Genomic DNA, 25836 nt, shown 5'->3' with positions numbered 1-25836 from the left:
CATCTCCAAGCTTCATCATGGAAGGGTTTGAGGTTTTTTTTCCCCCTTTTTCTCACGCTTGAATCATTTTGGCATATTATCTACCTTTGATTAGAATAAAAACCTCACCTAGGATATGAACATTTTTTTCAAAGATTTCAAGAGATTTAAGGGATATTTACATTTCAGCCTGATCCTTTCTTGCTAGAGATGATGTTGCTTCTGGTGACAGCAATCCATCTACAGTCTTGCTAGTCTTCTCATCTGTAAAATGTTAATATATACGTCAGTAACATGCATATATATCTATAGGCTACAATGCACAGATATCGGGAAGAGTAGCTGTGTAAAAGTTGGTTGACACAGGAGCAGGATGCCCAGCGTTTGTAACATATGGCATAAAAATACTGTACTGGCAGCGATGTGCACTGTTGGAAGACCCTAAAATGCGACAGTGCCACCTGAAACCACATATGCAAGTTTGAATTCTGTGCTAATGGGGCCTATCAGCTAGGGGGAAGAAACTTTCTATGGTATATTAATTAGGTTCAAGAAAATAAAAAACAACCTAAATTTTCAATCTGCCTTGGCTCTCATGCACCTTGCTGGATTTAGATAAGAACGGGGGGGGGGGGGGGGGAGCTATAAACTGAAGGTTTTTTTTGCAAATATTTAACAGTTATCATCAAGTAAGCACATGGAGCCCTTACATTTAAAGAGCACCTGTCATTTCAGATTAATCAAGGCAGCACCTGTTAGCAGGCATCACCTCACCTGCTGCCACCACGTCCTCACCTTGTTGTGTCAGTAGCACATCACCAGCCATCCCATTAAAGTGAATGGGACTGTCAGTGAGTCAACAGCGGGTCAGAATAGGAGCCGCTGTGGGACAGAGATGACAGCTGCTCTTTAAAAATTATGATTTAATAATCGAGCCTTTTTAGTAGTGATTTAAATCGACTTGATTATAATCAAATCCCCCCTGCTTTAAGCTCTGTGGGCACAGCTATGCACCAAGTTGAACTTCGCTTTATCCCAGCATTCAGACTCCATAACAAATCTACAGTTAAAGCGGGAGTCCGCCGTTTTTTTTTTTTTTTTTTTTTTAAAGCCAGCAGCTACAAATACTGCAGCTGCTGACTTTTAAAATAATGACACTTACCCACCCAGCGCACCCGAAGCCGATCTCTTGATCGTCTCTCGGGTGCTGCCGCCGCCATCTTGGGTATGGGAATCAGGAAGTGGAGTCTTGTGGCTTCATTTCCCGGTTCCCTACTGCGCATGCGCGAGTCGCGCTGCGCAATAAGGATGGTCCCTGCTGTCTCTGGGATCTGTGTGTTTCCCAGCAGGCAGTGGGGGACCTTCGGAAAGGGGCGTAATCTACGCCCCTTTCCGCAGAGAGCTATCCCGGAAGTGGGTGCAGATACCTGTACTGTACAGGTACCTGCACCCCCCTCCCCCCAAAAGGTGCCAATTGTGGCACTGGAGGGGGGGGGGGGGGAGGGTTCCAATGAGTGGAAGGTCCACTTTAGGGTGGACCTCCGCTTTAATTTTCATAGGCTATGTTTGGGAGCCATCTGTGGGTTGAGGGAGTTGCAGGCACAAAAAAATAAAAAATAAAACTAATTTCCCCCTTCCCAAACTATACAGGGACTAGTTAAATACCCATGACCTTTACCTTTATTCATCATCAGCTGTTCACCTTGGCTACTCTGGAGATCTTTCAGTTTGGAGCAAAGCTCTTCAACTAAAGTTTCAATTCCAGAACTCTGCAAAACACAACATGAGAAAATGTATAACTAAAATTCACAAACTCAATCACAAAACACTGCTGTGTGTGCGGAGATGTAAAATCCTATCACTGGGATTCACTAGTAGTCAATATTTATCCTAAAATAAATGATTTCCCTTTAGCATCTGTAGTTGGACAAATAAGAGCATTCTCTAGACTAAAGAGTCAAACACAAGCATTCTTTGTGAGCTCCAGGCTGAAGAAACTGCTAAAAAAAAAAAAAAAAAAAAAAAAAAAAAAAATCCATGCACAATGAGCAATTGATAGAAATTGTTGCTGGTGGGTAAAGTCCACTACATAAATATTTATCATATACATAATGTACATGCTAAACCATTTCCAATCTTTCAAGTTGTAAATCCACTAACTGGACTGAAGTGCTTTCAGGTGCCAAGTAGAGTGCTGTGTTCTAGTGTAGGTTCCGGGCTACGGATATCAAATATGAACTGTAAGAGCACAAGATATAAAAGCGGTGTGACTAAGTCTACAGCCAACTCCCCACTGCCACAATTATACACAGCTTAAAATGACAAAGCAAAAAAATAAAATAAAAATAAATCATGAACGTCATGACACTTTAGATGCGTTCTATGACATCTTGCAATATCAGTCCCACATAACAGGCGTCATCTCAGGGACGATATTAAACCTTCAATTCTTCACCCCAAAGCAGACAAGACACACAACCCTGTAAAATCATGTAATGAAGAAGCTATACAATGGTAACAGCCAATTGAGTTTGTCACCTTCTTACCATGGCTCAAGGAGTGAAGTTTCGGAAACAGATTATTTGTTCCTGTATCACACACGTCTTACACCAGCTGACATTCTGCATGCTGTTGTGTTGAGCGGTACATAGTAAGCAATGGCTATGGGAGGGGTGGAGGGGGAAGAAGAAAAAAAAAAAAAAAAGAAGCTCACTGTGTAAAACAGAGATCACACGGGCATCTTGCTTGAAAATGAGGTGGAGACTGAACTGTCAAGCTTTCAAAGGCAACACAAGTCTATTGAAAAGTGAATAGTTCATTTGGGCGCCTGAAAGTACCACGCACATTAACATTCCAGCCTCTTCTGTGATTACGGTCAACGAGGAGTACGGAGGGACAGCTTATCTTTAACAAAAGAGCGTGACCAATTATTCCATTCAATCTGCACTGTATAATGGACCTACAGCTGCTGAAAAAGACAAAATCGCAAAAAAATAAAATAAAAAAGCTTATTCTAGAATCCTTCAGACTGGTTCAGGCTATCCCAGGAAAATGAAGAGGGTACTAGGGACGAAGCAAGACACACTGACACCTCCCACAATTCCAGCTACTGACAACTCCTCTCTCCGAAGACCTTCGGTGACTAAAAAATATTTGGTATAATATTACATACAGAGGGAGGCAACAGCTCCGCAAACACACAACAACAATTTGTTACCCGCGAGTCTTGGTTCCTAAGCAATAGAACTAAAAAGTTTAGTAACCATATTTTGAAGAGCCGTTATAATATATATTATTTATATTACACACATACTTTTTAATATATCTATTCATCGGAAAATTAGATCTCTCTTGTGGATAGATAAAAAAAAAAAAAAAAAAAAAATTAAAAAATGCGTGTTCACATTTCCCTTCCTCTTTACATTCTCTAAAAGAGAATTTCGGGAAGAGTTCAATCACTTCACATTTCTGAGATCTACCCCCTCTTTATTGTAAGAAAAAAAATCTCAAGTAAAATGGACAGATTTTTACAGTCCGTGAGCATACTAAAGTGCACTAGTCAGGTCTGAAGATTTTTACCAACACATGGGCAACAAGGTCAGTAACGCCAACAAATCAGTAACACCAACAAAACAGCAAAGCTCTTTCCAGACTGCCAGAATTCTTCCAATAATTGATTTCCGGTTACAAATTTTGCTTTGTCATAGTATGTGCACACTACAGAACCGAAGAATCCATTTATGCTTTCTAGCAATTGGCATTGTCCTTTTGATTAATGGAAAAAAAATTAAAGGGAACACAGAGTTTGTGCTGGGGACAGGCAGGCACAGTGCATCAGATTGCTTTTCCCGGAATGTGGGCTGTCGCAGTGAAGGATTAAGCAGCTGTTGTGTGCTAGTCAGCTGCTCAGCCACGTGAGGTAAGGCACAGGGTGATTCACCCAACACAATCATTGCACCACGTATTTATACTTTAAAATGTTAAAACGTAAACAAAACATTATCAATATATAATCTATATGAAACAAGCTTCAATGTTTTGACATGATTAAAATGCACATGGCAAAGACAGATGAATTTGCAAGAGCAAACCATGTATGTATGTATGTATGTATGTATGTATGTATGTATGTATGTATGTATGTATGTATGTATGTATGTATGTTTGTGGGTGTCAATTGAAAGAACACTGCTTAGGGAAAAGCAATCACTTGTAAAGGGAAGAACAAAACATGACAGTGATCTCCTGGACCAATAGAGGATCTCCTCCTACCAAAATGTATATTAACTGTGCTGGGGGAATCTGTTCTTGGCAAAAAAACAGCTTTGTAGCCCGACAGTGAAAAAAAAAAAAAAAGAAAAAAAGGAAAGCGTAGATCCTGTATGCCTTACGCAGAACATGCATCTCAATGTCTGCAAACAACCCACTGACAGAATCACATGACAGTGCTCGGCTAAAGGTTTGAGCTAAAAATAGCCTTAACAGCTTTAAGTTTAAAGCGGAAGAACAGCAATCTGGAACTGATGTAAAACCACCAAAAACGTCTTCCAAAACAGCAGAAATATGCATGTAATGAAAAGCAAATGCAAAAAGAAAGGGAGGGGCGATGTTGGGTCCCTGTTATCCATGGTGACAAATGTTAAATCACTTTATAAGTATTACTTAGGAACTATTTTTAGCACTAGCTAAAGGAGCAGATGGCCTGCGTCAGCTAGGAAAGCAGAGCAGAATGGAAATTGTTCACTGGTATATAAAAATGCCAGTTACTTGGCATTGTTAAAGAGCCATACACAGACAGATTACTCGATGAGAGCGATGGAATGCAAACCATTTGCCTATTCCTGCCTGCAAACTACTCGACAATCAATTTGCACATTAGGGTTGATTTGCTAAAACGAGGTTGGCTTCCATGTAGAGCTGCACCAGGGTTTGCAATCAATTTCCGGGTTGTCAAAGCTTAATTGAACAAGCTGAAGTTAGGAGCCGATTGGCTAGCATTGCACAGCTGCACCAGATTTCTCACTCTCCAGTTTAAGTTAATCAGCCCCATTTTCTCAGTAGTTTCTTCCCCTTTAATACAAAATGATCATTCAGCATCCACTTGCACTAAGATCATTTACACATCACTGATGCAGGGAAGTAACCCATCATTGGGAATGGCACTCCAAAGCTCTGCTGCATACACACTGCCTCTCATAACACACCATTCATCGTGGTGCACTGCATTTGAAAAGACGCTGCGTGTAATAATTTGTCTTTCTAATGTTAGAACTCTGCTAAATGTGGAAAATTTCTTTATATGAACAAAAGCACTTGTCAATTGTAAATTAGTTTTGTGCTATAGGAAAGCCTATCCATCAATCAAAAAAAATTACCAGGCTGAACCAAAATGACCATTTCTTAGGGCCCATTCACATCTCAACATGGGTTATATTATTATAATACTAATACAGGATTTATATAGCGCCAACAGTTTGCGCATTGCTTTACAATGTTAGGGCAGACAGTACAAATACAATTCAATACAGGAGGAATTAGAGCCCTGCTTGTTAGAGCTTACAATCCAAGTGGGAGGGTCAAGTGATACAAAAGTGTAAATAACTGGGAGGTGACCTAATGAAGAAAATTAAAGTACAGTTGTTACATGGTGGCAGGACAGGCTTCTCTGAAGAGAAATGTTTTCAGGGATCGCCTAAAAGTGGACAGATTTGGAGATAGTCTGACAGATTGGGGTAGGAAATTCCAGAGGATGAGAGAGGCTCGGAAGCAGTCCTGAAGGAGAGTATGGGTGGAGGCGATGAGGGAGCTAGAGAGCAGGGGGTCTTGGGAGAAACAGAGGAATATTAGGTTGGTATTTTGAGACTAGGCTAGTGATTTAGATATATACACATACATACACTAAAACTCATCCTAATTGGCCAATGACCATGCACATATACAGTACTCTAGGTTACCCCATGTGACGGTGCATGTAAAATTTGCATATATGGCATATCCGGAGAGGGGAAAGAAAAAGATGACAGATCCCCCATGTTGAGCATCTTAATGTAGCAATGGGAATGAAATGTACGAAAACAAGAAACAGACATGCTGGGGGCGTGGCCTGGAATTGGCTGAGTAAAGTTGTATCTCGTGAGAGCTCTCGGCCTTACCCTGCCCTTCCCAGCTAAATAAACTATTTACCTCCGGTATGCTGTCTGCACAACAAAATAGAACTAGAGCATTTACACGGGTAACCCGCTCCAACACGTCCAAGGGCGATTTACTGCAATTTCTCGCAACTCCAGAGTCTCTGTCCAGGCACTGGAGTGGCGGCTCCAAGTGGCTCCCCTCAGGAGACCCAGGCTCCAGACATGCATCCTCCATCTCCCAGTCCCTCAGGATGCCTCAGACAGCTTCCCAGAGACCCCAGCGGCCTTTCGGCCAGAAATGTTTGCCTCCCACACAACCACCAGGCGCAAGCCAGCTTGACCAAGACATTCGGTCATTACTGCAGGGACTCCCCACTAGGATGGACATCGAAGCCCTGATCCCCTGGCTGGAGGAAACCCACCACTGAAACATCCAGGAGGTGAGAGATGGCATAACCCCACTCACTGACAGGGTAACTACAGGAGAGGTCTCTTTTCTCCAACCTGGCACACCGGGTGTCGTCTCTGGAGAAATCCTGAAACACTGCTATTACGCTACAGCTCCACCTCGAGGACATTGAAGATACTGAAAACCTCAGGGAGACTGTCGTAGCAATCTTCCGCAAGGTCTTAGAGACCCCCCCATGCTAGAAATAGACAGGGTCCATAAGGCCATGGGCCCCAGGCCTCTAGATCCCGCCAGACTGCACGCTACACCGTTACACGCAGAAAGAAGGCATACTGCGTAATGCCTGGGAGCAGGAAGACATAGAATTTGCTGGGGCTCCAATTAAGATCCTACCCGATCTCTCCCGGGTGACGCTAAGATGCAGGGCTCTTATGCCCTGTTCTGGAGCTGGGGAAACAAGGATGCACCTACCAGTGGGGCTACCTGCTGGCAGTTACCTTCAGAAAGGATATGGCCTCCTTTACCCTGCACACACCAGTGGAATTACCGGCACTGTTCTCCTTCCTCGACCCAATACAGGTCCCAGATTGGCTCCAGTTCCTTCCGTGTCCCACCACCAGATTGGGCCTCTACACACGAGGCCTGCCGCACGCCCGCCAAGATCCAGGAGAAGATCCCAGGATGGAGTCCTAAACAAGATGTAATTTTCTGTTTCCCCCCTGACCACCTCTGCCCTTGTAGCTGACCCGCCTTGTGAACGGCCCACTGCCTGCCAGTAGCAGACGCTTTACCGTGGCCGATTAGTAACCGCACCCGAGTACATCATGTGTCTGAGCCATCGGAGATTAAGATGGCCCTCACATGCTCACCCTGGGTGGGGTTAGGAGATAAACTTATTACTATGCTTGTAAATGACCTGGCTCCTATGCGGCTGGGGCACACCTGCATGGAATTCATGTTCACCAATGTCTCCATGCTGGGAGGGTTGCCTGACTAGGATGCCTCACAAAAGGGAGGGCAATTCCTAGATGGTTGTGGGATAGATGGGGAGACTGCCGTATGTATAGATTTATATATAAAATCTTGCAGTGGCCATATCCCTTTTCTATTGCATGCGACAGGAACCCCATTCCTAAGTGGAGTTTATGTCACTCTAGGAGGAGACTTTGGGACAGTAGCAGTGGTGCATTTGTGGATTTTCTGGGAGACTCAGTTCACTTGCACTTAACTTTAACACATTTCTGTTTAGCTTATACCTTACATTGCCACAAGTCTTAATACAAATGTTGCCTGTATGCCGATAGGTTACGTTAAATAAAATACCATTGCTGGGAGTGGTGGGACGGTAGGGGGCTCTCTTCCCGGCTCTGTCTAACCACTACTCTACATAGGAATACTCTCAATTCCCAGTCGTTTACTGGCGAGTGTTTTAGCAAAACTGCCACTAGCTCTTGTTTAGACCAGCGGTCATCAACCCTGTCCTCAGGGCCCACTAACAGGCCAGGTTTGCAAGATAACTGAAATACATCACAGGTGATACAATTTGCTGCTCAGTGATTGCAGTATTTTAGTCTGCATCTCCCCAAGGTAATACATAAAACATGGCCTGTTAGCGGGCCCTAAAGACAGGGTTGATGACCACTGGTTTAGACTAAGGCTGCTACCTTAGTGCAACCTCCTACTTACTTGGTCTACCTGACCTTGCCTACTTCTCTTCTGCTCTCCTTCCCTCTTTGCTTCCCCTCTTGTATTCAACCACCATTTTTTTCCCCTATTACTTTTTCTATTACTCTCTCCTCCCCCGATATACTCCTTGACCATGGATGTACTTCTCACTCAATGTGAAAGGACTCAACATCCCTGAAAGAAAAAAAATAAAGAAAAAAAGAAAAAAGAAGGACGGATGCTCTTGCGGGACATGCACCGTCTTCAAGCAGACATCACCTTTGTACAGGAAACATTTTAGAGATGACGAACTACCCATACTCAGGAACAAAATTCTTCCCTATGTCATACCACTCTACATACCCGACAGCGAAAGCTAGGGGAGTATCCATCCTACTGTCCACACGGGTACTCTGGATACATCTTGACATGTTGACAGACCCCGACGGACATTTCCCCATTCTCAAAAATGCATGGTCGGTAGCGTCAAGGTAACGATAGCGAATTTCTACGTCCCTAAGACCCCATTCACACCTGAGCGTTTTGTAGCTTGAAGCCTGAAGCTACAAAACGCTAGAGGGGAAAAATTCTATTATTCTCAATGGAGATGGTTCACATCTCCACTACATGTCGCCTGAAGCCAAACGCCTGAAGCTCAAACAAGTTCCGGACCCTTTTTTGTCGCTCGAATTGAGCAGATTTGGGCGTTTTTCTTCTTTTAACAATGGTGACCTTTTGCCCTGCACAAAATCGCGGTAAAAAAACGCAGCAAAACACACTTGAAAAAGCTACGCTCAGGTGTGAATGCAGCCTAACAGTCAACAAGACCTTTTCCATAGCCGGCATCTTAAAACCCTCGAGTTCACAGAGGGCCAACTAATTCTTTGTGGAGATTTTAACATCCCTCTGACCCCTCACAGTAGATACCTCATCAGGGTCTTCCTCGGTTCCGCCTGGCATCCGCAAACGCATTGCAAAATCCCTTCATAATACACAGCTGGTAGATGTCTGGCGTCCTTCACCCTGGCGAAAAAGACTATACATTTTTCTCATCGCAAGTATATTCACGTATAAATTACTTTCTGATGTCACATGCCCAGCTACACACGGTCACCTCCATAGGCTCAATTACATGGCCACACCACGCTTCGGTGGTTATGTCCTACACCCCAACAGTCCCGCGGCTCGGAGTAGGATACGGAGGCTGAATGAGAGTCTCCTGCAGGACCAAGATGTGTTAGCTGACAAAGAAATAGGGCATTACTTCCAAACCAACGACACACCCGACAGCAACACGGGCACCGCCTGGGAAGCCCACAAAGTGGTAATACGTGGGGTACTTATTAAACATGGGGCTAAGATCAAACGGCAATGTACAACTCAACTAACTTCCCTTCTTCGAGATCTGCAGGCCATGGAAGCTTGGCATAAACATGTCCCGCCACAACCTCTGGAAAGAGAACTTGCTATCCGTAAACAAATAACTGACCTGCATTTTAGAGCCAAGGCGACTCTCCAGGTCTGTCGTAAATGATCATACAAAATCAGGTAATAAATGGGGTAAGACTATTGGCCCAGAGTCATCTCCCTCCCAAACCTGCTGCTACGCAAATTTTGAAATCTATGGCGTGCTATCCAATCTAAAAATGAAATTTCAACTAATCAGAAGCGATAGGGGCTGTATAACACAGCCACATCTTACACCTCCAAGCGAGTTTAAAGTAAAATGGATGGAAACCGCCTTGAAATATCTGGGCACTTTCATCCCTTCAAAGTTATAAAACTCTTCAACCTAAACTTCCTCCCTCTTCTGAAAACAGTCCAGACTCTTCTCAATGCATGGAGCACTGGCCTCCACTGATTTGGCCTCTGCAACATACTGAAAACGAGCATCCTACCTACATTTTTACATCTCTTCCAGGCCTTACCTATCCATATCCCTGTGAGTCACTTTAAACTGATGCATTTAACTGTTCAGAGTTCATCTGGGCCCGCAAATAACCACGTCTAAGCAGGACATTACTTTCACTGCCCAAACATGGAGGCCTGGCAATTGCCAGACATACGCACTTACTACCATGCAACACATCCAAGCAGGCTTATAGACTGGTGCAGATAGCGTAGCGCCAAGCTGTGGACTCAATTGGAACAGGCCCAAAGCGTCGTACCCCTCCATAGAGCACCTTGGTGTTACGCATCACTACCCACTAATGTTAAACGTCACCCCCTCATTGGCCCCAATACACGCATCTGCGCCAATCTCTTCTCTTGGGCTTCTCTCTCTCATCCCGGAACTTATCATTCACTCATGGACTTTGCGATGCAACCTTCCAGAATCTAATCAGATCAAGCTACTTTCAAGCCTCGCACTTCCAGGCCACAGGAAGATGATTGCCCATATCAGAACTCACAGACCGAGGGTCCTTTCCACTTGTATTTTATGAGAGCACTCCAACTTCATCACTTTTTAAAAACCATACCCCCCCCCCCCCCCCCCCAGAGAATCTGGCCAACCTCTCACAACCTTCGAGGAATGCTGTTCAGACACTGGTGTTCTACCACATACGCTCTCACTTGCTTACAACCTGTTGATTGCACCCCCGGAAGACTTCCAACCCCTGGGTCTGATCAGGCGGGAACAGCATTTAAAATCGCAAATTTAACTCATGCCAGCAACTCCATATCCTTAGATTCATTCTGACAGCCCTTCTCTCCCCTGATCCCACAGCACACCCGAGGACCTCTGATGCACACTGGTTGACAAAGGCTGTACTAGGGAACTAGCGCCAATGTATGCAATGCGTACTCTCTCTCCTGTCACCTATGATGAGCTCATCGGCTGGGACACGAATAAGCACACACTAAGTGAACTAATCCTTAAAGATCCCTTAACCGGTTCCCGACCATGTCACGCAGATATACTGCGGCAGAATGGCTCTGCTGGGCGAAATCCCATATGGGTACATCCTACGCTTTTTCGGCCACCAGAGGGCGTTCACGCCGCATAGAAGTGGACCCAATGCACGTGGCCGGCGCTGGGGACATGCATGGACACCAGTACGGGACTCTATGGTGTGGGAAACCAATGGGACACCCCCCTAGGAAAACCCATGACACAAACCCCCCCCCCCCAGAAATACTTATGATCAAGTCAAGGGGCACTTGTCATCACAATGTATGTACTGCTATTACTGACTATTCTTGTATACAGCCTTGAGGCAACAGTGGGCAGTGCTGAGGGGGGAGCTAATGTCAGCGAGAATAGAGGACGTTGCTTACAGCCACTTCTCGCCACTCTCTAATCCCTAGAGGCAGCAGCGGGCGGGGCTCAGAGGGGAGCGGACGTCCGCGAGGAGGAGAGAGGCGGATGTGCCTGGTCACATGAGCGCCACTGTATTCTCATGAGAATGCAGCAGAGCTGCCTTGTACACAAGATTCACTGGGACGAATGTGGAACTGGCAGGGAGGAACGTGACGTTAGACCATCTAATCGATAATGAAAATAATTTCAACGATTTTCATTATCGATTAATCGTTGTAGCCCTAAATATATGTTCTTAAGGGTAAATTTGCCTTCAGAACAAGTTACACCTGTATTTAGGGTGTAATATGTTCCAGTTCCTGCCCCTGGTCCCCTCTATCTGTGTCAGAGTAGACCAATGCTCTTAAATCTCATTTTAACGCAGACATGTCTCAGCTCTAAGGGGGGGGGGGGGGGGCTGTCCTTCGTATTTACGGTTTTATTCCGACAGAAATGCGAGCTTGGCATGTTGCTTGTATTCCTTCATGCATGTATACTGTTATTCTGTGTGTGAATTTGAGCCCATGATTTGCTGCAATTGATTTTGTTTTGTTTCAAGAAAGACCTTCTCAGATATAAAAAAAAAAAAAAAAAAAAAAAAAAAAACAGAACACCATCAGGGATCTGTGAATAAACAGTCCCATCTGACACCACAGCAAACACCTTGTAGTTCTCAATGCACTACATGTGTGCTCTACAGCGCACTTATAGTCCGTTCACTCTTCCTCCGGCTTTCAAACTAAAAGCATGTAGGCAGGTATGGGAAGAAAGCTGGAAGGAGTGTGCGCAGGAGGCTGACATACCCTAGGAATAGTGAATCGCAGTTACAGGCTCCTATAGGGAAAAAATAGACTTCTGCATTATTGTTTCATAAAAGGTGAACTTATCCATGAAATCTTTAATCAAATATACGAATGTTTTCTGCAGTGTTTTCCTCTACATTCTGCCTACTGGCACATGTGTATGCCATTTTCAAAACATGTCTCTGGCGATACATGTCAGTTTCCAGGGTGCTTATGTCAGCTCTCAACTGACCTTTCAAGACCTCTGGCTGGTATGAGCTGCTTGCAGAAGGTTATTTACCTTAATACAGAGAATGCATTAAAAAAGGTAAAAAAAATAAAAAAAATTTGTCTGCCTTTATAACCATTTTAAAACTTAGAAGTTATTGCAAAGTTTGTAGATCACTTTCAAACCATCATGTGTCTGTATAAAAGCAGCATTGGAACAGCGTTACTATACCATCAGAAGGCTAAAATCGCAGTGAAAGAATTTGTATATTACTCTACTAATGTAGCTAAAAAGAAATTAAAAAGGAAGACAGACAATTATAATCCTTAAAAAGGCACAAGTCTTTTCTTTAAAGTGTTACTAAACACAGGACCTTGCATTCACTATACAGTATCTGGTCTCCCACAGTACAAGGGAATGCAATCATTTTAGTAAATGGAAACTGCTAAATACTACTCTCATCAGCAGTATATAGCAGGCTCGGGACTTCTATTGGTGTCTGGTTAAAGCTTGTCCTATTAAGACTGCAGGACCCCTGAGCCTCTCTCTGGACAGTGCTCATTGGCCCGTGCTGATATATGCTCTCCCAAGAGAGAGAGAAAAAAAAAAAAACACACACACACACACACACACACACAAACACCTCTAGCAATACACATATCAAACTGAGTATGTGCAGTCTGACTCAAGTAACTGTCTTATCCAGACATGTTTTGAAGACAATGCAAGAAGGGGAGGATCTGTGCATACAGGATCAAACAGCCTTTTTACACAATGCAAAAGATAAGTTCCACAGAGTATAACGAGCATGCTTTACTGCATATAAAAATAGATTTTACTGTTGTGGGTTTAATACTGTAATGAAATTGCAAAGAAAGACCAGGGGTCAAGGAGCACAATTTCCTGAACCATCACGACATAGCGGACTGGGGAAATGCCTTGTTTACATAGGCACTTCCCCGTTCTGTGGCTCAGTGACGCGATCGCCAGGAGGCACGGTCGCCCTGTACGGAGGTGGCCACTAGCCCTGCCAATTAAAGGGGATGTACAGGTATGCCCATTTGCCACCACTGCCATTGTGCCAACGTATATTGGCATGCAGCAGTTGGCAAGTGAGTAAAGCCTAGCTAAAAAAGATAAAATTACAAGCCAATTGGTTACTATGCACAACTGCTCCAGTTTCGGTAAAATCTCCCCACTGTATAAACATTCCTTCAGGAACCACCAGGTTAAAACAAGTATGCTTGTATTGGCCAACAGTTTCCAGAATCAAACCCCTTTGAGCTGATTTGGGACAGAAAATGTAAAAGAATAGCAATTTAGAAAGTTCAACACATTTGTGAAATTTCTGAAATGTTGATTTCCACTGGAGAGAATGTAGAAAAGCTGTCTTATAAAATACTACTTGAGCATCCCACTGATTCTGCAGATGATCATCATTTTCTTGAAGAGCTGCAACAGGAATTTAGGATTTGGAAGAGGCTGGGAGTAAAAGATACTTTGGATTAAAAGAAGAAATACAGCCAAAGCAGTCTGTTCTGCACTCCCATAACCCATTTTCACACGGCCGGTCCAGGCTTGGGAAAGAGTGACCAGCAGAGTGATGGTCTGGGCTGCAGAGCAACTGTCAGCCAGCAGCTCTCTGACCAATCAGCGGTCTCCGTCTTCGAGCCAGCAGGGGACAGATGCTGCATCCACTTACTTCTCTTTTAAAAATACAAACTTGAATAGGATCTTTTTAAAAAATGAGAATTTACTGTCCTTTAGCAATCAGATCACAGCTGTTGGTTTTTTGGTGTGAGAAAGAACACATTTTGGCTGCATTTCTGGTGTTATTTTTTGTCTTTCCATGAATAATATAAAGTTACCCCTTGGCAAACACCACAGCAAAAGCTAAGCATTTCCCTTTCGGTCCATATAAAATTAGGAAATAAATTGAGGGATTGACAAGTTCTTTCAGAGATAACAGCCACAATATACAAAAAGGAAACATAAGGTTGAAAAAAAAAAAAATACACATACTTCATCAGAAGCTGAAAGCAGACACTGAACTGCAGCCTGTTTCTTCATTTCTTCCATGGAGAGATCTGAACTCTTTTTCTTGCCTTTTCCCCACTTCTTACAAGCTCCCTTTTCCCAGCCCAAAAAGATGTCATTTTCCTGCAAAACAAAGACAGACAATGCATATAGGCCTGTATGCAGTATTTACATTTGTAATTTGTTGTACTACTTTGAGGTTAAAGGGCAATTGCTAGCTGGAATCAACATAATTATTGCAGTGCCCTGACAAAAACATATTGATCGGTGTCGCACCAAAAAAATAAAATAAAAAAAATAATAAAAAAAAAAAGTATTGGGATGCCTGCCTTTACACATATATGAACTTTAATGACAACTTAGTCCATAGGGTTCAATATTACATTGACCCACCCTTTGCAGCTATAACAGCTTCAACTCTTCTGGGAAGGCTGTCCACAAGGTTTAGGAGTGTGTCTATGGGAATGTTTAACTATTCTTCTAGAAGTGCATTTGTGAGGTCACGCACCGATTTTGGACGAGAAAAAAAAAACCCAGCAAGCTATCAAACACCAGCCAATGGGATCTGGGTGGGCCGCTACGTGTATGTGGCCCGCCCCTTTTCTTAAGCAGCCCAATCGTTGGCTGGTGTTTGATAGCTGCTGAGTCCCGCCCACCCCGACAGGCTGAAATCTGACATATCCACCTCTGTTACTTGTCAGTTTCACACCCGGGCCAGGTCCCGCCCACCCCGGCCGGGTCCCGCCCACCCCAACATCAGGCTGAAATCTGACATATCCACCTCTGTTACTTGTCAGTTTCACACCCCGGCAGGGTCCCGCCAGCTCCTCTGTTACACCAATCAGTGCCAACCAGTGCCACCTCCAATCAATACCACCTGCAACCAACCAATGCCACCTGCCACCACCAACCAGTGCCACTGCCAATCAGTGGCACCTGCCACCGCCAATCAGTGGCACCTGCCAGTGCCACCACCAATCAGTGCCACCTGCCACCGCCAACCAGTGCCACCTGCCAATCAGTGCCACCGCCAATCAGTGGCACCTGCCAGTGCCACCACCAATCAGTGCCACCTGCCAGCAGCAACCAGTGCCATCTGCCACCGCCAATCAGTGCCACCTGCCACCACAAATCAGTGCCACCTGCTAGTGCCACCGCCAATCAATACCACCTGCAACCACCACCCAGTGCCAATCAGTGCCACCTGCCAGTGCAGAGTGCCACCACCAATCAGTGCCACCTGCCACCAACCAGTGCCACCACCAACCAGTGCCATCTGCCACCACCAACCAGTGCCATCTGCCACCACCAACCAGTGCCATCTGCCACCACCAACCAGTGCCATCTGCCACCACCAACCAGTGCCATCTGCCAGTGACAACTAGTGCCATCACCAACCAGGGCCACCTGCCATCACCAACCAGGGCCACCTGCCAGTGCCAATAGTGCCACTTGCCAGTTTCAAACCAGTGTCACCTGCCAGTTCCAAACCAGTGTCACCTGCCAGTGCCAACTAGTGTCACCTGCCAGTGCCAACTGGCAGTTCCACGTGCCTTCCAGTGACAACCAGTGCCACCTGCCAGTGCCAGCCAATTCCATCTGTTGCCAGCCTTACTCTTTCTGGTCAGCCTATACCCCTGATGTAACAGCGTTTCAATGGAGTTATTGACTGGGTGCTCCATTGTGAGTTAGGGAAAGGGGGTAAAAATGAGTGGCCTTCCACCGGGAGCTAAAAAAAAAAAACTGGCTCCTAACTCTTTTAACTGGCTCCTAAATTCAAAGCAAATTTGTCAACCCCTGCCTTTATGGACCTTGCTTTGTGCACTGGTGTGCAGTCATGTTAGAACAGGAAGGGGTCATCCCCAAACTGTTCCCACAACGTTGGGAGCATTAAATTTTCCAAAATGTCTTGGAATTCAGAAGCCTTAAGTGTTCCCTTCACTGGAACTATGGGGCCAAGCCCAATCCCTGAAAAACAACTCAACACCATAATCCAACCTCCAAATGATTTGGACCAGTGCACATAGCAAGGTCCATAAGACATGGGTGAGCGAGTTTGGGTTGGAGGAACTTGACTGGCCTGCACAAAGTCCTGACCTCAATCCGATAGAACACCTTTAGGATGAATGAGAGTGGAGAATGAGACAGGCTCTCTTTCATCCACATCAGTGCCTGACCTCACAAATGCACTTCTGGAAGAATGGTCAAACGTTCCCATAGACACACTCCTAAACCTTGTGGGCAGCCTTTCCCAAAAGAATTGAAGCTGTTATAGCTGAAAAAAGTGGGACAACTCAATATTGAACCCTACAGACTAAGAATGATTTTGAGGCCATTAAAGTTCATGCGCGCGTAAAGGCAGGTGTCCCAGTCATTTTGACAATATAGTTAGTGTGTGTTAGTTATACTTTATAAAAAAATTTAAAAATTGTATACATTTATACCCAGAATATATTAAACATTTGACAGCACCAAGTATTCAAATCTAGCAGGGAAGACAAGGGTGGCAGGGTAGCATCCCTTGTGAACACATTTCATTCCACAGTCTTAGGACTTTTTCAGGACATTTGGGTAAGATCACAGCCATTTAGAGCACTGAACTGGTAAGCAATGGCTTTGGGACAGCCAACAAGCCTAAATTCAGCAGCACCGGTTAAAACAGCATGGCCGAAGGGAAATGTCATTCAGCTCATTGGGGAGTTCAAAGGTGATGATATTACAGCCATCTGGGGGTGCAGCATTGTTGAACTTGCCAAACCAGAATACAACTCTATGCAAAGTCACTATAGACTGATGCATGCAGTTGAGAACCTGGCTTAAAAGCTTTCCTTGTGGTAGTTGGAAAAGCCTGTGTTTATGACTATTACAGACTTCTATAATGGCTCAATTGGTCTATTGGACCATAGTGGAACATAATACTTAGCTGACCAGGTGCCCTGTATCTATGGACATTAATGTTTTTCAGCATTCTTGTCTTTTTTTCATATTTACATTTTTGTTTAATATATTATGGTCACATTTTTTCATGTCCTTTGCATCTCGTTTCTAGGTTTATTAATGTACTATATTTGTACTTGCCGACTCTGGGGAGAAAAAATAAATAAAAAACAAAAACCACACAATATAATGGGCTGTTTCCAGAAGAGAAGCCAAATGTGAAACAGCATGACCAGTAGTGCTCTGGCACTGGCTACTGTCCTCTGTAAATAGGCTCATAAGCACAAGTGCATCAGTTAACTGGAAAGGTCTTCTGCTGCCAGACATCTTCTAGTGGTGGCCAGGATAAACAAAACAGGACTTGTAAAAAAATAAAACAGCACACACCAGACAGCTGGAAATGGGGTTATATGTTTAATAAATTGCAGGTAAAGCAAGCCATAGATTAGATTGTTTCCTTCCACCATGGATTCCCTCATCAACCCAGTAAGGGTAAATGGGAAAATCCCTCCTGCAGCCCTATTGTGTTCTGCCAGAACACAATGATCACGTGAAACCAAAAAATAAAAATAAAAAATCTGACAGATGGATTGAATTTTAGCCAGTTCACCTATGGCCAGCTTACGTCAGTAAAGGTACTAGTTACCATAACTTAACTTTTTTTTTTAAATATTTCCCATAATTGCATAAAATATAAAGAACTAGTCCGGAATAAACCTTTGTAGTAATCCAAATTTCTACTCTTGTTTTAACCTTCACCCCTCAGGGAAGAGTATAGGTCCTATTCTCTTGTACTCTCCACTTTTCAGAATAGAAATGCCAGCTCAGGAAGTATGGGGACCCACTGAGTCCAATAGGTGGATCCCACTTGAGAAAGGGACTTTTACGCCAAAACATTGCGATATCCTCCTCCACCACCTGAGTGCCCATATGTCAGCTGATGTTTTTTTCCTGGTATTAAGACTTATTAATTGTTGTACTTTTAGCCTGGATCTCCTCCTGGTTCTAATGAAAAACATATATGATTGCTTGTAGCTGAGTTAGCTTTTGTCTAGATCGGTAGTTCAACTCCTGTCCTCAGGACCCACTAACAGGCCAGATTTAAAGTATTACCCTGGGGCGATGCAGACTAGAATACTGCAATCACCAAGCAGCAAATGATATCACCTGTGATTTCAGTTATTTTGCAAACCTGGCCTGTTAGTGGGTCCTGAGGACAGGAGATGGAAACCACTGGTCTAGATAGAGGAACCACGGGGAGATCTTGTGCACATACTACAGCTTACAGTTACACCTTTATATGATGCTTCCTTTCATAAATATATGAAACGCAAAAAGTTAGCCGTTTGGAGTGCTGCCTTTTACAGAGGTAAATCTCCTCCAGCCACCTGCTCAAGATGAAAAACATCTCAAACATCTCTCAAATGTAATCCTTATTGCAGCTTTGTTATGATGGTTGAGACTCATGAGCACAGGCGATAGGGTAGCCTCACTGGGTACCCTCTAGCCTGAATCCTCTGCTCTAAAGCAACAAGTACAAACAATTGAAAAACTTTAGCTAAGAAATGCTATTAGCAGCGGCAATCATTTGCAGGTGATCGCTCCATGAGCATTTATATATGAGCTACTGCGTTTAGCTGCAGGAGCCATCAGTCATCAATATATTTCAAAAGGGAGCTGCTGTCCACAGCTGAATGCTGGGAATCCCTGCCGGGGAAACAAAAAACAAAACAAAAACCAAACAAAAAAATAATAACAATTTATATTCACCAAGGTGGATGCAGCATCGATGCGATGCTGCATCTGTCCCCTGCTGCTTCTAATACTGAAAACTGAGCAAAGACCACTGATCACTCGGTTCTCACCCTCTATTACTGGGCTGTGGAGGGGATGGGAATGGATGGCTCAGTCTCCAAAAGGCTTGCTGAGAAGCTGAACCACCCGCCAGTCAAGGTATCTGGTTGGATCCAGACTGGCGGCTTAAAAAGGCTCACAGGAGTGCAGAATGAACTGCACTGCTATGACCCATAGGAGAAGTAGGGCCAAAAAGAGCTATTTCTATTATAACCTGCAACCAGTGTGTCAGGGAAGGCAAGAATTTGCACATTTCTCATTCCAGGTGAGTGAATTGCTCAATGATAAAAAAAACAAATTGCTCAATGAACAAGCGGCATATAGCCGAATTGACAACAAAAAACGTTGGGTTTCAGCTGTAATTTTTAAAGCACGTTAGCCATTTGGCTTTTGACTCAACATAAACATGTAATGATAGAAGGAGGGAGGGTGCAACTGTTGACTTTTTAACTTGCTTTATGGTTCCTATGACCATTCTTTAGTGTTTTTCCTAAGTCACTGACCCAAAACTGGCATGCAGCCAACAAAGTGAGAAATTCTAATATTCTGCAAACAACCTATTAAAATTAAGTCATATTATTACTCATTAAGCACAAGTTTACATGGAATTCGATGACAGCCATGCCCATTATATTCCTAGGTCTTAAGGTGTCTTTTGAAATGTTTAAAAAATAAAAATAAAAATAAAAAAAAAGGGAGGAAATCATCTTCATACCTGTTCCTGAAGGTCGTAGTCGTAGCTGTCATGCAGCAGAAGACTTAAAACATATCTTGTGTAAATCATGGCATCAATACCACATTTCTCCAGCTCTTGTCCCAGCCAGGTCTGGACTGGGTCTAAAGCACGAAGCATCGACATTTCAAAGACAGAAACAGGGCCAGGAAACGAGCCTAAGGTGCCTTCAGATGGTAAACCATCCACAACTGTACAGATAGGGCGCATGAATCTAGGTGGTTGGCATTCCTAGTACATGAAGCATTTTTGGTAGGATGTTGTTTTAGAAGGTGGAAGGGGTCTTCATTCTAGAAATCTGGTGAAATGCTTCAATTCCAGGAAGATCATTTATCATTGCTGACATTTAGTCTTTATTCCTCAGGCGTTACGGAAAAAATACATCTTATTGGGACACACACAGAGATGTGTTTTCCATATAATTTCACATTGACACAAGGATTACCTCTATGGCAGAACCTAAGGGAGGGAAAAAGAAAAAAGAAAAATAGCAAAAGTTAGCGATTTCTGTAAGCACAAAACAAATACACAAATATCAGGTCCTTTTAATAATGAAAAAACAAAACCAAAAAAAAAAAAAAAAACACACACAAATATATAGCACTAGAATATTCTTTTACAGCGTTAAATTACAGCTGGTTTTCTGTACATTCTACAAGAAGAAAAAGAAAAAGAAATTCTCACAACTACATGCAAGTCTCTCAATCATTCCTCGTGCACCATAAAAATATGCAACTACCACTTTCAATATAGTAGTGAAAAATTCACTTGCCATTCTGGCACTCTACTCCTACATGTTAAAAATTATTTTTCTAGGAAATTAGTCAGAACCCCAAAAATTATATATGCATGTTTTTTTTTTAGCAGAGACCCCAGGGAATAAAATGGCGATCGTTGCCACTTATGTCACATCGTATTTGTGAAGCAATTTTTCAAACGTGTTTTATTTATTTTTTTGTGCAATGTGAAAGATGTTATCCCAAGTAAATAGATAGCTAATATGTCGCACTTTAAAATTGTGCATGCTATGGAATGGCACCAAACTAAATAACATCACGCCCGGGCCTCTGAGAGTCAGACTGCCGGGGACCATCTGGTCACCAGAATTCTCTATGGTGAACTTCCACTTGCCACAGATTCCTTCTTTGGCACGCCGATTGCATAGTCAAGCTGGTAGAAGCACTGAAGGGTGACGGGAGGGGGGGGGGGTGTCCCCTCCTCACACCTGTAAGAACAATAAAGCAGCCACTATGATTGTTCTTACGGTGCAGGGAATTGCCGGCTAAAGAGATCAATACCTGGTATAACCACTGAAAACAGGACAACTTCCATTTATGCCCCCCCCCAGCAGCGCTATGCAGTCACGCAATGCCATACCCAAATAAAATGTATCTCCCCCCCCCAAAGCTTTCTTTTAAACTGGTGATCAGTGACTTATAGTGTGGCCGGAAATCTGGTGCCAACACTGGGTTTGGAGGGAAACACTGACAATTCTAGTGACACCAATACAGTGATCAATGATAATACTAATGACTGGCTAGGATGGGGTTGTGTGTAACATGTGCTGTGTTTACGCACAGATCTGGCTGCTTTTTCACTGGCTGAGAGTGAAATGGCTGTGTGAATGGCTCCCTCTGTTGTCTCAGTCAATGGAGAGGGAGTCCAAGGACAGCTGAGGCTTTTGTGCACATTGCTGGTTTGAAAGGTGGCTCAGGTGAGTATTGAGAGGGGAGAAAGCACACAGAAGGTTCTTTACCTTCATACAAAGAATGTAAAGTGGCTGTAAAAAAGGGAGAAGTTTTTTTTTTTTTTTTTTTTTTTTTTTTTAAATCTTAAAGCAGTTGTATGTCCAAAGAAAAATCACCTGTAAGGCAAAAGGCATAATGAGCTAGTATGCACTGCATACTAGATCATTATGAAATACTTGCCTTAGAACAAAGTGCCAGCATCGCCTCCCAGGCACCGCTGAGTGAGCCGACATGTTCCCTCTACGTTTTTCGGGTTAGCAGCTCCAACCACGCATAGCACCGGAACTTCAGATCGCATGTGCTGCTGAAGTCAGCAGCTGCATGCAAGGTGAATACCTCCATAGAGGTTTAGGAGATATTCATTTTACCTACAGTTAAAGGCTTACCTTTACGTAAAAATGTGAAAGCGGGGTATACAACTACTTTAATGCATTCTATGCATTAAGAAAAAAAAAAAAAAAAACCTGTGCACAGCAGCGCCCCTAACACTTAACCGAGCCCCATCTCTATCCAGCGATGTTGCAGGAGAGATTCGGCTGCCTGGGACTCCCCTCATTGGTTGAGACAGCAGCATGGTGCGCTCAAAGTCAGGGAACCAATGAGGAGAGAAGGGGGGTGGCTCAGTGTCTGAATGGACACAGGAAGTTGTGGCCCGGCTGCCCCAGTAACACGCTGCTTGCTGTGGGGGCACTCAATAGAAGGAAAGGGGCCAGGAGCACCTGAGAAGAGGAGGATCCGGGCTACTCTGTGCAATACCACTACACAGAGCATGCAAGTATAAACTTTTTTTTTTTCCCCTGCTTAAATATAACTAGGGCTGAAACAACGAATCGATTATGAAATTAATCGATTACTATTTTCATAATCGATTAATCAGCCAGTAAAAAAAAAAATGGAGTTAAAGTTAGAGTCTGATGATATTTACCAGATTGACCCTTTAATAGTACATCTCTCCTCTAATAGTATATGCAGTATATATCCCCTCTAATAGTATATACAGTATATATCCCCTCTAATATATACAGTATATCTCTTGTCTGTTATTCTCAGAGTGGATTAGATATTTTGCTCCCTAACCATATAGTTGGTTATTTATACTCACCGCTGCATATAGAGATATTTAAGAATAAAGTGCCTTTTTTTTTAAACTTTACATATTAACTAAATTATACACCACACTTTTTTTTAAAGGTTATTAACCGATGAATCGAAACAATAATCGGCCAACTAATCGATTATTTTCACAATCGTTAGTTGCAGCCCTAAATATAACAAAGACTTTAGCATCACTTTAACAAAAGAACTTTTAAACACACACAACCAATGCATATGAAAGGTCAACCAACACTCAAACATGCACCCACCACCTGCATCCCACCCCCGATACAAATAATATCCAGAGTCAGCTCCTGCTGTGCCTATTTCCCAATGGTCCATATGATTAGCAACCCAACCCCCAACAAAACAAAACAAAAAGTCAACGCACTAAAAGGTTACTCTGCACGAGCGCTTCATAATATGGAAGCTGCAATACCACATGCAAGCATTTCATATTTTGCTCCCTAAACCTTGGGGGGGGGGGGGGGTTCCAAACATACAATTAGTGTTACAATAGATGCAGCACACTTTCTGTAAGAGGGCATTGACATTTGTATTAAAAACAAATCTCTGGTATATTGGACAGCATTATTAATAAGGAATAGGATAAAAAAAAAAAAATTGATAAAAAAATTGAAGTTTTGACTCACTTTCACAAGCTCACTCACAAAGACAAACTAAGGAGAGATTACAAGTCATTATGTGTAATAATAGCTAGCACAGATAAGCTGCATATGGATCCCTTGAAGCCCATATAAAAAAAAAAAAAAAAAAAAAAAAAAAGTACACACACAGAGGCAATAAAATTCCTATCCTGCTAATAAGCACACCTTTAAAACACTAAATGAATATTTTTAAATATACAATCTCCACAACAATGAATGACAACTGTATTCACTGCTGCTCATGAGTGACCTCTAATCTGTGCCGCAGGACAAATCCATTTATAATTTAATTAAAAATTACAGTGCTAAAGAAAGGACAGTTACTGCAGGACTGACATGGCTCAGCTCTGATAAAAAAAAAAAAAAAAAAAAAAAATCTGTTATGTGAGTGAATGAAATACTAGAAGTGAAATTTCCAGCGTGTGTTCTACCTTAAAAAATATTGACAGATGCCAGTTATTACACCATGGGAGAATGAATGAAAAACCAAAATGTTCAAAGACTGGTAAATTATATCATTTTAAAAGGATAAAATTACTTTTGGTAAAACCCCAGGTACTTCAATTACTGGATAATACATCATTCAAAATCTGATTTGTGGTGGTTTGCAGGCGGTGCTGCATGCCCTGCCGTCTTCTGGATAAGTATCATGGCAACCGCTGAAACAAGGAAACAGCAGCTGGCAAATGAGGTACTACAGCACCCCATGTACAAGGACCCTTGAAACAAACCAAGATCACATCTAATGACCTTTCCACAATTAGACTTTAGAAAAAAAGGAAGGTAGAGGCTTGGGGGTTTTGCAAAGTATTGATTCCCGTGACTTCCAGACAAAGAAAATCCCTATTACTGCAATAATGGTGCAATCATTGAAAGACCGGCCCGTTTGTAACAATTAAGAGGAAAAAAAAATAAAAAAAATAAAACTAGCTCATCGCTATATGCAGTATTGTGAATGTGTATCCATTTAAAAAAATAAAAAATTACAAGAAAGATTACCAGTTTTTGTCTGTGGACATCTCTCTGCTGACTGAATATATCAATTCTAACAAAAAAGTTTACATCTACATGAATCAAAAACACAAAATAACTGCCAGGAATGATCGGATTACACTGCTCACATTGTTTATCATGTTCAAAACAGAAGCTCTATCCTCCAAATCCCCAATGAGCTCATAAACAAGCTTATACAACAAGAGCAGCCCAGTGCGGTCACAACTCCGACACCCGGGAGCACATCCCTTTAACTTATCAACACAACAACATGGGAGAGAACAGCAGACCATGAAAAGGTTTCCTTTCTAATACACGATTATTGCTTCAGGTGACATCACATCTAATCTAACCATAAAAAGAACAGAGTATTGAAGGTACCTGACGTGAGCATCCTTCTTCATTAGTCGTAATATAAAGCGCACCAGTGGGTGATCCTGAGCAGGCAGCCCCCTTTCCTGCACCCCCTTCCCCACTCTACAGAAGCTCACCTCACCTCACATGAACTCAGCATGGCAGAGGAGAGTGAGGGGAAAAAAAACACAAGATGTCTGATCGCAATGCGGCCCCTCCTCCGGTACACCATGGGCGGGCGGGGGAGCTGATTTCAAGCTAATGATGACCTGCAGCAGGGGGAGGGGAGATGCTCACAGATGACACTGGGAGGGGGGGGGGGGGGGGGGAGGAGTGTCTCCCTATGATGTGATCAGGTCCTCGTTCACACTGTCAGATTGCATCAGCCCCTCATACTGGGGGGAGGGGACAGGATTATTGCATGTTACTGTACAGCAGCAGTCCCCTTTTCCTGCTAACTTGTCACAAAAAACATTTTTACATGAAAAAGAGGGAGGCTCCTCACTCCATTAACCCTTATACTGCCAGGTTCCCAGTCAGTGGGGGAGGGAGAAGGCAGTCATCAGTTTAAGCATTGGTGCATACCAACAAAGCCAGAGGAGAGTAATGACGGGGGTTGGGACAGGTTAAACCCTCAAAGGTTTCAAGTATTCAAAACCAAAGCCTGCAAAATACACACCAGTGACATCAGCCAACCCCATGGAAGTCAATTTCCAATTACATTTCTCCTATTCCCTTTAAATATAAACATTGAGCCATTAGTACAAAGGACTACAATGGGGTTAATGAGCGACCTTGTATACCAAAGTGACTGAAAAAAAATAACAGATTAATAATAAATAGAATTTAAATACAATCATTTGCTGAAATTAAGGGAAAATGGATTCTGCAAGATAGTATGCACCAGCTAACGAGCACTCT

The 25836-nt window shown here is 43.1% G+C and overlaps 1 protein-coding gene across 4 annotated transcripts in view; it reads right to left on the bottom strand.

Moving 5' to 3' along the window:
- KIAA0232 (KIAA0232 ortholog) overlaps positions 1 to 25836 on the bottom strand; it is a 47488-nt gene that overhangs the window by 15961 nt on the left and 5691 nt on the right. For 2 of the 4 annotated variants that reach the window (XM_077477820.1, XM_077477822.1), the window contains exons 2-5: positions 20040 to 20516; positions 14519 to 14656; positions 1658 to 1748; positions 162 to 243 (exon numbers count right to left, since the gene is read on the bottom strand). In XM_077477820.1, the coding sequence (XP_077333946.1) occupies positions 162 to 243; positions 1658 to 1748; positions 14519 to 14656; positions 20040 to 20267 (539 nt within the window). In that variant the 5' untranslated portion in view covers positions 20268 to 20516. Of the gene's footprint in view, positions 1 to 161; positions 244 to 1657; positions 1749 to 2525; positions 3065 to 14518; positions 14657 to 20039; positions 20517 to 24942; positions 25119 to 25836 lie in introns of those variants that run through there. The other 2 variants (XM_077477821.1, XM_077477823.1) reach the window with 2 other exon arrangements.

This window comes from Lithobates pipiens, unplaced genomic scaffold (assembly GCF_037356315.1).
Source record: "Lithobates pipiens isolate NorthernLeopardFrog02 unplaced genomic scaffold, aLitPip1_a1.2 Scaffold_13, whole genome shotgun sequence".
NCBI classification, from domain to species: Eukaryota; Metazoa; Chordata; class Amphibia; order Anura; family Ranidae; genus Lithobates; species Lithobates pipiens.
The sequence above is the reverse complement of the archived record's forward strand: the minus strand, read 5'-3'. Positions and strand labels throughout refer to the sequence as shown.